At 38.6% G+C, this 13245-nt stretch overlaps 1 protein-coding gene across 3 annotated transcripts in view; it reads left to right on the top strand.

The window, feature by feature from the left end:
- septin9b (septin 9b) overlaps positions 1–12957 on the top strand; it is a 60590-nt gene extending 47633 nt beyond the window's left edge. For all 3 annotated transcript variants that reach the window (XM_053330949.1, XM_053330951.1, XM_053330950.1), the window contains 6 exons: positions 269–406; positions 4018–4135; positions 7279–7374; positions 7679–7775; positions 10181–10232; positions 10634–12957. In XM_053330949.1, coding sequence (XP_053186924.1) covers positions 269–406; positions 4018–4135; positions 7279–7374; positions 7679–7775; positions 10181–10232; positions 10634–10850 — 718 coding nt within the window. In that variant the 3' untranslated portion in view covers positions 10851–12957. The remainder of the gene's footprint in view (positions 1–268; positions 407–4017; positions 4136–7278; positions 7375–7678; positions 7776–10180; positions 10233–10633) is intronic.
- Positions 12958–13245: the final 288 nt, after the last annotated feature.

Here is a 13245-nt window from a genome sequence, read left to right as displayed (position 1 = left end):
ATTGCATGTATACTCAAAAGAGGAGAAAATGCTGGGGTGGGTCATATGTGCTTCTCTTCTGTTAACTTTACCTTTTGAACATTTCATTCTAAAATGTGCAAAACCAAGTATAATTTACTGCTTTACAAATATAGACTCTGCAGTAGAAAAACATGACTGATGATTTGTTGCAAAAGACAAAATGACAAAACACGTGTTTGTCTTGTAGAAACTGTGACTTGACAAATAAAGTTAGATTCTCATTCTTAAACTCTGTTTCCTTCGTCAGCTGGCTGCCCATTATGAAGTTCATCAATGACCAGTATGAAGCGTACCTGCAGGAGGAAATCAACATTAACAGGAAGAAGAGGATCCCAGATTCCAGGGTGCACTGCTGCATATACTTCATACCTCCCACTGGCCACTGGTAAGATCACACATTAAAGAGCTGCACTCTCTTGTGAGTAAGTGCCAAACTTGTTGTTCCACATCCCACTAGTTTCTCCCACAGCAGCAGAGATGAATCAGGCCTTCTGGGAATCTCCCCTTACACATTGTCTATCCACAACTTTTTCAGCTTTTCTAGCTCTTTATGTCTCCCTCTCTAGTGACCATATGTGGAACTCATTCTCTCCTCAGAGACACTGAAGTATCACTCAGAGTCAGATTTCACAAAGAAACTGGACTCTATTGTTCTCACAGTTGACTAAGGCAGAAAGAAATTGATACTATTATCAGAATGCGGTGGTAAAGTCAACATTATTCATACACATACATATACACATGCTAACTATCTAGCTAAGCATGTTGATTATAGGCTTACTGATCATTGCATTTACCACTAAAATGTGTTAGATTTTGTGGTCTCACCATTTCCAACTTGCCTGAATCTGACGACCTCCTAAAGTAGTGCATCACTGCCTAAATTAGTTTTTCTGCTGAATTTAATTTAAAAAACTGTAGCATCAGAAGTCTGGATCTGATTATTGATTCATCTTGCAAACAGTGCCTTTATTATTCATCTGGGACATGTTTACTGTTGTTGAACAGAGAGATGGGACTCAAAGTGGTTCACTGATCGATTTCTGATAGAATCCAACTCAAGAGTGGGGGACTAGCACATTTTAATGAGCCTGTGTGCCAGCAAAAAAGGGAATTTGGTGGAAAAACAGAAAAAAGATTGTCTTTGGTGGGAATGCTAGTAGACTAAAGTCATTAAAAAAAAAAATTATGCTGTAATTTGGACATGACCGGTTTTATTTCTGCAAAGCTTGGACACATCTTGTGCCAAAGTGTCCTCACAGTGTCCTTGCAGAGCACATGTCTTTGTTGAACACCCAGGTGGTATACTGCTTTGCTTACATGACGTTTGCTGCAGAAATAATGCAAACCACATTAGACCTGCTGCTTTGTAAGTGGTTATTTTCTTCAAATCTACTCTGTAATTTGTTCGATTTAACAGCAACAAGTTGTGTGTCCTTGTGTGCAAGGAGGGTCAAGAAGGACATACACACACAGTAAACGCTATTTATACAGTAGTTAATAATGCATCTTGATAGAATATTGTATGTAGACATTTCGATAAAGGCACACAAAACACCCATGTGCATAGACTGTAAACACACATTCAATAACCATCTGACCCTATATCTCAGTGACTGCTCCATTCACTGCTGGTTCATGTTTCTGTGCACCAGTAACTCAGCAGTTGCCCACTTAAGCGTTTTCTCTATGAGAGGGGGATGACAAGTGTGTGTCTGTGTGCCCCACTGTTTGACATCCCCCCTCATCATCTGCTCATGTCACCACAGCTGCTACTTCAGAGAATGTGTGTGTGTGCTCTTGTTCATGTAAAGCAGTGTGCACGTGTTGTGGACTGAAGTGGGGAGGGGACATGCTAACACTTGTATACCTACACTATGTGGATGCCCTCAATGTGTTTGTGTGTCATCTTGCTTACAGCTGCACAGTGCAGCCAGTACATTTTTGTCAGCATGGACTGTCTTCCACACAACACCGAAACCCCTCTCTTATCTCTTTCATTAAAACACTGTCTCTAAGCTATATTTAGTGTCACTACCCCGACACCCCCACACAAACACCAGACAAACACACTTTACCGAAACAAGAGAAAATACAAAAAGATGCAGACATCTGTCAGGAAGTGGTGTCTTCCTCACAGCCAACCAGAGAGTTGTACAATAGGCAGGAGAACAAAAGAGACATCTGTTGGGGCTACTGTTATGACCTGACTATGGAGACTCACAGAAAGGGCTCCAAACATGCTTGTAATTATATTTCTTTGCACAGAATGAGTTGTAATCTTTAAGAAGCAAAATAACACTTGAAATTAGGGCCTTTCCAATTACACAGACACACTGCCAAAAGCCTCTGGACTGCCTTTTGACCACAGTCTAAGAATGACAGGCAGGGAAATGATTACAGAACCTCCCCAATACCTATTATAGGCTACTATCATTGAATGTATGTGGGGTTTTTTTTAGATTGTAATTTTTTTGAAGCATCTCAAACAGAAACTTGTATTTATTGCAGCTCTAATGTAATATCAGCCATTTGCTTTTAAGTTGCATCTGTGGTTTTGGATAGATGAACAGTGGTCACTAAAGCAGAACACAGTCTTGGCATCAGCAGCCATTTCTGATAATGGCAAAGTCAGCCACACTACTTTCCCTACAGGCAGTCTTGTTATTACCTCGTTTGACATGTCTTGAAAAAAGAAGGGTGCTCTTTGACTCTCCATCGACACAGGTTTCTGATATATTAAAAAAAAGAGAAAGTGAATGGAGGGCAATCTGCACTGTGGCTGGCTGTGTTCTTTTCCAATCTCATTTTTGTAAAAAATAAATAAATAAAAATAATATATATAGAAACTGTTGTTCTTTATTCAACCACATAAATAGGACAGCGTGTGTGTGCATGCATATGTGCACATCTGTGCATATGCACATGCATATAAATTGACCGCACAGCATACGTTCATGTGTAAGAATACATGTGCCCCATCATGCATATGGCATAGCTCACTTGCCTATTTGTACTTGCAACTGTACATACACAGTTTATGCATGCAGTTATGCAATTGCCAATTTATATTTGATATTCACATTGACAGATTATGAACCATCAACTTTACCTTTTATTTTTTCTCCTGCTATTCTATTCTTCTGTTCTCTGCATCCATATGACACGTCAGCTGTCCCCTGAGTATAAAAATGCATAAAGTGTAAGGGTCTTTATCTCTGGTTAAATACACGCCTTACTCTGTCATCTCCTCTACCTTTTTGCTGCTTAGTTTTTTCTTTACTCTCTGTTGCTCACATGCGCCCAGTGTTTCGTCCTATGTTGATGGTGACATGCCTGTCAGTCTCTGTGAAGAGACCGCTAGGCCTCCCCTCTAGTTGTAGGCTGGCCTGGCTTGGCTGGGACTAATTGGAGGGCAAAGCAGACAGCATGAGGGGAGTCTGTCTGGAGGAGAAACTGGAGGCACTGCTGAGACAGAAAAAGAAAAAAAAAACACGGAGGGGAGAGAGAAATAGGAAACATGAGGGACCAGAGCTACAGTGTAAAATAGTGTAGACTGACACAAGCACTAATTATTGCTTTACTTTACCAGGAGGGGAAAAGTAAGAACCTTACTTGGAAATGGTTTCTTCTACAGTCTACCGAAATCATTCAAGAACAGGCAGGGAAATAGTGCTACAGTCTTGGAAAGAAGTTGCATCTTAAACACAATATACAGGGTGTCATTGTCAGAAACCTGGTTAGACTAAAAGTAATGGAATAGACCGTGATTGCCCTCCAGTGGTTGCTCTTTGTCATTACATTCAAACTCCTTTCTTGTAGTGTCTTAGTGACACATCCTGGTAGCTCTGTGTGGAAACATGCATGTATGTATGCAATGTTGTAACTAGGAATGTTTTTCATTATTTTCTTTTAGATTTATTCAAACTGCTCAACGACAGTATACATTCATGCATGAAATGAAATTGTAGTCTGTTGTCTCTGTTCTTCTGTCAGTCTGAGGCCTCTGGATGTGGAGTTCATGAGGCGTCTCAGTAAGGTGGTCAACATCGTCCCCGTCATTGCCAAGGCTGACACACTCACCCTGGAGGAGAGAAACTACTTTAAGCAGACGGTGAGTGAAGTGTGTTTGGATTACAGAGGTGTCTTAAAATCTTAAAATATATTTTTTGTGTCTACGCCATTTTTCCATGTGACTTTGATTAATCTCTTACATTTCATTACTTCATTTTGCTATCTATCACACCTGCAATAACCCGTAGCATGTCCTTAACACAAGCTTAAAATAAATACATCAGTGGGTCAAACAGTTGGCAAATTTACTTCACAAGCACACATGTATGTTTCTACACAACCACAGGTGGGTAACATAAAGTTTGAAGAGATGCCAGGTACCACAAACAAAAGCCATCCGAGAAAACCCACTCTATACCTATTCTGGGAAATACTGTACCATCAACATAAAAGTAACACTTTAAAAGTCATGCTCAGTCCAGACGGAAGCATTTAAGCTATTTATTTGAAGTGAAATGCTTTCCACAACTCTTAAGTCTGGCTCTGTTTTTGGAAGAGGGGAATCTCTGCCCAGTTGCCAACCGAACAGGCAGGCCCCTCATTACCAGTAACTTACAGGGTGACCATACAAGTTGGCCAATGTCAGAGAGGTCTCTATTCTGTGGTACATTAAAGATAAAACCTTGCTGACACAAGTATTTAAATGCAGTAAATCATGACTATTTTAATGAAATACTCCAAGTTGTTTATGCTGCTTTCATATTCCGTGTTAGTCAAACCTCTTTTAAGTTTATAGTTTGCTCATCTTTAAGTGCTGTTTATGGGTTCTTTTAGCTACTCCAGCAGCATTGCTCTATGGGGATAGTAAAATTGGTCTGTGGGTCCACCACTTTGGTCTAGACTGAAACATCTCAATAACTGTTTGATGGATTACCATGAAATTTTGATATGGTATGATATATATTTTGATATGACATGATATGTGTGATCCCCAAAATATGAATCATACTGACTGGTGATGCCTCATTTTTTGTGAAATATCTCGACAACTAGAGAGTGGATTGCCAGGAAATTTGGTATAGACATTAATCCCAATGACTTTAGTGATTCTCACAAGGTTAGAAGATGACCTTGTCTAATACTTTTTTTTACAACCAAATACCTGCAAAACTAAAGACATTCCCATCAGCCTCAGCTGTACTTTGTGTTTGGAGTTTGGAAAACAGTGAAGAATATCTGTTTCCCAAAGCCCAAAGTCATCCTCAAATGTCATCTTTTGTGCCTCAACAGTCCATAACCTAAACATGTTCAGTTCATGTTCAGTTTATTATCACAGAAGACTAAAAAGAACAGAAAATATTCACATTTGAGACGCTGGTTTCATATAATTTGTACACTGTCTTCTTAAAAATGACTCCAAACAATTAATCAAAATAGTTGGTGACTAATTTAAATGTACATTATGTAGGATTTTCTGGTTGCTGTTTGATAACGCAGAGCAATCAACGTTGGCTCCTCCTCCCCAGCTCACAGAAAGAGAGGGAAAGAGAGAGAGTAGTATACCTTTTAATAGTTGTCAATTAATCGTTGCAGCTCTAATGGTTATATTTTACTATATTATCTGATAAACATCAGCATGTTTACAGTAGACTCTTTGTCTGGTTTCAATGTCCCTTACTGTTTAGTTTTAAATCACAAGAGCACAAGTGATGCAATAAACAAAAGCTACAAGGCCAAAGTCAACAAATGCATAGCAGTAGGCTAGTCTCGTGACTTGTGTTCTTCTAGGAGCACATTCAACTTTTAGTTGGTATGTTAGAGTATTCATAGCAAACATACAATACTTCTCAGGCTGATAATCTTTACCTCACATTTTTCACCTCTTCACCATGGCTCTCCACGCCTTAACAATTTCTGGCTTCAACTGGCTTGAGTCTGTAACAGTTGCTGCTGTATCCCTTCCTCAGTGTATTTCTCTTGGATGATTCTCCATCTACAGGACTCAGGAGGCACATGGCCACCTGCCTTCCTCCATCACTTGCTTTATCTCTCGATCCCTCCATCCAAGAATACAGACTTCTCTAACGGATTTATACATTTCAGAGAAGCACAATGGGTGTCTTGGCTACTGGTTTCCCCTTGATGCTTGTAACATGGGCCAATAAGAACAAAGCAGGGATTGGACCAGGCCCTGGCACAGAGTGGAAGCCGCAGGGCTTGTATCTGGGTTGTTTTGGTTGGCCGCACATGCTCTGTATGACCCTGAAGATTATTGACTAAAAGCTTCTTGTGCCAAGTGTCCCCCCCCACCACCCCCATTTCCCCTGTAGCAACTTGACATGCAAACAGAATAAGAGGGTTTTTTTATTAAATGTTCAGCCTTGGTGTCTAGCTGTGAATGTCTGTTCACATTCCTTTAACCAACAGTTGATGTGGCTTTTTTGTAGAATTTGACTTGGTTTGCATCCTATAATGTAACCCTGAGAAAGCTTCCAAGGATAAACAATGAAAATGTTTGATCAAGGACCAAGTGGAAATTGTCAGAGTAGTAATTGTGGGAGTGAACAGTCATTCATTAAAAGGACATTTCTTCCAGAAGCTTGTCTGTCTGTTTTTCTGCATCCGTGCCTTAGATTCAGTCATTATAAAGACATACAGAGAATTGGGGTGGCCATTTTATAAGCTATACCTCTGTCTGGATGTATTTTTTTCTAAGAGCGGTTAACCTCCACGTTAACTCCTCTGTCTCAAGTATATTGGGAACCCTTTAATGTCAACACCAACCAGTATAACATAACCAAGGGTTTATTTAAGCACTCTAGTGTTATAGAACACCAATCTATCCAACTACCCAGCCCAAACTTAAACACTTGTATGTAAACAGATTTAGTTCCAGTTATGTATGTGTGCAAATGATTGACTTGGGTGTAGGCTGCAAGGTGATTGCTGGGATTGTGAGATGATGGATGAGGGGTTTTGACCTGATTGATTGTGTTTGGCTATTGGACTTACCTTTTCTCAGTCTCTGATTCAGCATTCATTATGTAAGCATTTGTGTTTGTGTAATCATCATTCAGAAAAACAAATATCTCTATAGACATTTGGACTATAAGCAACTTTAGACTGGTAAAATATCACATTATGTACTGTATAAGAAAACTTTGGTTGCAGTTACCCTGTTTGTTTAAGCCCATTTGATTTATTTATTTTTTCCTGTTTGTCACTGTGTTTGGCTTTGTGCAGATTAGGGAAGAGCTGCGAGCCAACGGGATTGATGTTTATCCTCAGAAAGAGTTTGACGAGGACGCGGAGGACAGGATGATCAATGACAAAATCAGGGTAAGTCCACATTATTAAGTTCAGTCAGTTCAGGCTTTAACAGCCACAATAAACAATGTCCTCCTGTGGCTTTAGGACTTTACACACTGTGGCTATCACAAATGGGTATTTTGCAGATGTATATTTAAGCTTTTGTTGGATGTAATATCTTCTTTTGTCCAATTTTTTTTGGGGAAATCATAAAAGCCATGATTGTCATGAAGGCAGAATTTTGTTTCAGCAAAGGTAGGAGCCAAAGCCTGAAAACAAATAGCTGGTAACACTTGAATGACTGTTCGTGTGTTTGCATGTGTGTGCTCAACAGGAGATGATCCCTTTTGCTGTGGTCGGCAGTGACCAGGAGTACCAGGTGAACGGGAAGAAGATTCTGGGGAGGAAAACAAAGTGGGGCACCATAGAGGGTAATACATATAAATCTTCACACAAGCACACACATATTGCATACACACAATCAAGGACACAGCTGGTTATTTGTCCTGCCAAACAGGGAATGGCCAGTGAGTCACCAAGCAGGATAATGTATGTTTCTTGACAGTCTAACCACTAATCAACCATATGTACTGTCACTGCAACTGCCAGTATCAATTAAAGCTTAGAAATCATAATGTAAGTCAGTTGATATATCTTTACAATGTCCATCTGTCTGGTGGAGTGTCAAACACTGAATTGGCAAATTTACCACACTTACACCTGTGTCACATCTGTGCAACTGAAAGTACCAAGGCTGTCTAATTTCATCACTCTGGTAAATGATAGTATGTAGATAGTAAATCACGCTCACAGTACCTGCTTGGTGTTTGACATATTTACAACATACAAAACCAAAAAAGAAAGAAAGAAAGAGGACAAACATTTCCCAAAGAAGACATAGGACTCTGTCAGGTGGAAAATTACGGACTGCAGCTTTAAAACTAGCCAGCTCGTTTAACCGTCTGTCGCTTCACTACCAGGCATTGTTTACATACATCTCACTAAAGCATGTTCCTAGAGAGACATAAGAGACAGAGGGAAGAGATTGACAGAGATTTTCTCTTTCAGTTGGGAAAACACCAACCCACAGACACACATTCTTTCACAGTAACTTTGATACAGTTTTTTTGGCCAGTGCTGCACACACACACTGCCAAAGTGTTGTTAGGAAGTGAGTGTCCTAGTTTCACCTACGGGGTTGTTTGATCAAGAGGGACAGTGAGAGAGGACATCTGTCTGGATTGGCAGACAGTATGATTGGAGGACAAAAAGACAGCTGAAGGAGGCCTTCTCAGGATGTACTTCGGCACAGTCTTCTTGTGGTGCATACTGAGTGATGGTGTATTGGCTTCATTATGTATTGTATTTTAGAATATAAATACTTTAATCATTCTTATATCTTGTAAATTATTATTCCAGACTGTATGATCTCAAAAGCTACTTGTCTATTTGATCTGTAATTCAGAAGGAACCACAATTAGTAGGAACATGGCCTTCACAGACATTGTGAGACATGTGTTGTGCATCTTAATGTGAATCTAAGATGTAAAGTGAAAGTGTAGTTCTGTGGTTGTTCAACTCTTCCAAATCATTAAAACATGATATTGGATTGCAAGTCTGAGCCAGACAGCATGAAGTAGAGGGGTACCAATTCATTTGTGATTGCAAAGATTATAAACATGATAAAAAAAAAACATCTTGGTATTTTTATGATTTTGGTTAAACAGGGAGATCACATGGTCTTATTTGAATCACAGTAAAGCCTTTAGTTTTTAACTACAACAAGGTTGCTTTCTTCCCCAAAAGATGACATTTTAGAGGTAGTACATTGAAACCGTTTAATGTTACAATTTGAAGGTGGCTACTGCTCTCTCAGCAAGCGTTATGAAATTAACTCCACAGAGCTGCAGGGTGAGAGAGGTGAAGTACACAGACTGTGAGACAAATGCCGTCTTGTCTGACTGAAAGAACAATGGCTCCATTCTAGTGAAGCTAAGAGGTGGGAGAGAGGGAACAAGGAAAAGGAGGAGAGAGGAAGCCGCTGGGCTGCTGGACTTGTCGGCACCAACATCACACATTAGGTCTCAGAGGAGAAGCCAAAAGTCAAGTCTCTATATATCAGAGGTAGAGAAGAAACTGCTTAGGAGAATAAATATTAGAGTCTGAATGCATTTAAATGCATATATTGTATTATATGAACTCCAAGAGTAAAAAGAAGATACCAGCACAGTTCTTCTTTACAAGTTAGTGTGCTCCCTTGACGCCACTAATCAGCGCTCACAGACCCAGCAGTTATTCCACTCTCCTTCTTTCAAAGGGAATTTAATTTCCTGCCCCTGGATTTCAAAGCTTTACATAAATAGCACCCTCCTTTTTTTCATTTACACTCTTGACATAATCTATAATTCAAACATGTGTTAGACCTACTGGAGGCACTAGCTAGCAGCTTGTCATGGGGAGTTTGTTAAAACGTCTCACTTAAAGTTCTCCAATATAGAGGGGAGCTGAGATATATTAAATTACTCAAAAGTGGAGGAGTGTGTTATCTTGGCTTAAGAAAATTGCTGCAGATGACATGCGAGAGGACACCCTTCGGCTGATTTATGAGCGGCACCGCCATCTTGTGGCGAATCAAGTAATTGCAAGCATGTTACAGCTGAAGGGGATATGAGAGATCATATAGAGTTCTCTCATTATCTCATCATAAGATTTGGATTTCTTTTCCTGTGCATATATTATAGATATATTATTCATCTTAGCACATCAGATGAAACTATACTGGTAGGATTTCTGTGAATCTCTCTTACTGATGGTCCTCTTTTCTCTCTTTTTGCAGTTGAGAATATTGCACACTGTGAGTTTGCTTACCTGCGAGACCTCCTCATTAGGTAAGACTCCATTACACTACAAAGTGTACATAATTTTTTATAAAATCACATATATATAGCAACATAACGGAGCCTGGAATTTAGTCATGCCTAAAAGGACAGAGATCTCCGCTCTCTTTATCTTGTGGAGTCATTGAAATAAACTGTAAATATATCCTATAAAGCCCGAATACCCAACTGAAATCAATTCAAAATAAGTAATTTTAGATGGTTGAGTGCCTCCCTTAATATTGCATTTAAGGCATTTTTGAAAATGTTTTACAGTGAATCTTATATCACTGGTTTAGTCCATGCCTAACTATAGTATAAAAATGATTTAAAAAAATAACACAACAGTTGTTTTACTCATAATTAAGTTACATGCAAAACTTGTTATCATAAAACTGTCTTTTTTCTTTCAGGACACACATGCAAAACATCAAAGACATCACAGGCAGCATCCACTATGAGACATATCGTGTCCGCCGGTTAAATGAATCCAACGCCCATTTCAGCTCTCATCCATCTGACCATCCTACTGTTCAGCCAAAGACCAACGGTCAGCCTGAGGAGCAGCCCAAAGCCACACAGGCCAACGGAGTGGCTGCTCAGCATGAAGCCATGTCCCATGAGATGTAGAGAGTCATGTGCGGTGCAGAATTGCCAATTTATAACATCAGGACACAGCCAGGAACAAAACGTATACTCACACACTTACTCTGTTTACATGAACAAGCCCACACATGTACAGATACACACTCATCGTCTGAAGACCATTACAATTCCTAGAAGGGCTTTGGCCAAAAAGAAAAACTACCTAAACTACAGCTTTTAATTTATCATTAAGTTACAAGAAACAATACTCAGAGTAACAATAACAATTTTTTATCCTGCAGCAAGTTTTTTCATCGTTTAGATTCTGAGCAAAATTAGGTCTTGATGCACATACAAGTACTTCTCCTGTTTGCTCTTCTTTTCCCAACTGACAAATACAATCTACAGACAGGAACGTTTAAAATAAACCATTAAAGTTCTCAAGTCATGGATATTATTATTATTTCTCTTGTTACTGAGCTTTAGCTGCTGGGTTTATTTTTAGATCATCTTATTGGCTGTCAGGCCTGCAGCAGCTGCAAGGTAGATTAAGTAATTCAGCAGTGAAACAATAGACAAGATATTTTGTAACCTTTATTTATTCAGTGGAGTTCCTCTGAGAGAAATGCTATTTTTTTTCAGAAATGCCCTGATCACATTCACACAAGCGCTGCTTCTTTACCAGGGGACTGAACCCATGGCCCTCCAGTCATGAGTTTGCTTCTTCTACCTTTAGGTCATCATTGCCCTGTATAGATCAGTATAATGGAAAAAGAGCATGCAGAAGAAAAAATCCAAAAACTTCTTTTACAGGATCGTTGGTTGACAGGAGCTTTAGTCTTAAGTGGCGTCCAGATGAGGAGATAACAGTATAATTGAAAATACAGTCTGTCATATCAGATGATACTAGATTAATTCTACACTAGAAATAACTGTTAGTGCCACTAGCCTGGTTTGCTTTGTGTTGTGGTGTATAGTTTTATATAGATACTAGGGTTAAGTAGGGATATTTAGATTAGTATTATGGAGGAAGATATTGTTGACACCTCCGCACTGCAAATTAAAAAAGAAAGCAATAGTGTGGAGCAGCTTTCAGGAAAAACAAGTCCTCTTGTCATTTTTCCGTTGTTATGTTTTTAAAACCTGTTTTCCCCAAACCATCCCGTCTCTTTCTATATAAAGCCAATGTTGTGTAATACAGTCATACCTTACATTTTACATTGCTCATTTACTATTGTATTTTTATTGCTGTTGTTCATGTTTTAATAGGCTATTATATAAGATGGGAGATGTGGAGGAGTCTGTGCAACTGGTGTACGTTGCTGCCATTGTGTCCTTTTCTCTGACTGTAAACATAATTAGTCATTTTTTTCTGTTAAAGAGAAGCACACGCAGTACATAGAATTGATTTATGAATAGCTATTTATGTGTATGTTTAGTGAAATCAGTTCGATTCAACTTTCATTCCAGCTGTTGGCTTCCAGAGATTTATTGCAGGTCTTAAACAATGATGACCTTTTGGGTTTAGAAAGTGATTGTGAAGTGAGTGTTTGTTGGCTACTTTCCAGTACAGTAGGTTGCACCCCTGTTGGCAAGACTACATTGTAACTAGCACCACCTGCCTGTGAAGTACAGAAGAAGTCTAATATTTGTACTCTGAATATTAATTATTACAACTTCCAATAGATAATGATTAGAACAGTGACATTATATTGCAAGCTTACAGCATTTTTGTCAGAGGAGAATGTTTTAATACCATAAAAAGAAGGAATTTGTGCCAAAAACCTTTAAAAAAAACAAAAAAACCCTAATATATATTTGTGAAATTACAAGCTCAAATGACATTTTAGAGGTTGCATCTCAATTTATAACATTCTCATGATTTCCTAACAAAAATAGTCAGCTTATGCACTGTCTCTTCAAGTCACTATGAATAAAATAATTGCATACTTGCCTACAGGACAGATAATAATTTCATAAAACAAGAGAACAGTCTTTTATCCAGAGAAAGATATTGGGTTACACTTTGTTTACTGTTGTATAGTTCTTGTGTACTTTGTTATGGTATTATAGCTTAAGGTTTTAAATTGATATGCTATCTCAAAGAATAAAGATTGATATTTTTATTGTTTAATGTTGATTGTCTTGATTTGCCAAAAAAAAGCAAATAAAGAAGTGTTCAGCGACTACATACTTTATTCAGTTTCAGTGTAGAGCTACAACAAAGAGCCACTTGATGCTCCTCTGTGCTGATTATTTTCAAGGTTAAGCTAATTAGAGCATGACAATATGTCAACATTTCATTGGTTAGCTACTAAGGTTCACAATGACAGGGTTTTTTTTAAGTAGTTCAGAACCATTTTAGTGTATCTTGTTACACTGTCATACATTTAATCATTTCAGACACATTTATATACTTTTTTTTACTGAGATATCATCC

This window comes from Scomber japonicus, chromosome 2 (assembly GCF_027409825.1).
Source record: "Scomber japonicus isolate fScoJap1 chromosome 2, fScoJap1.pri, whole genome shotgun sequence".
In the NCBI taxonomy this organism is placed as follows: Eukaryota; Metazoa; Chordata; class Actinopteri; order Scombriformes; family Scombridae; genus Scomber; species Scomber japonicus.
This window is presented reverse-complemented; position numbering and strand designations above follow the sequence as displayed.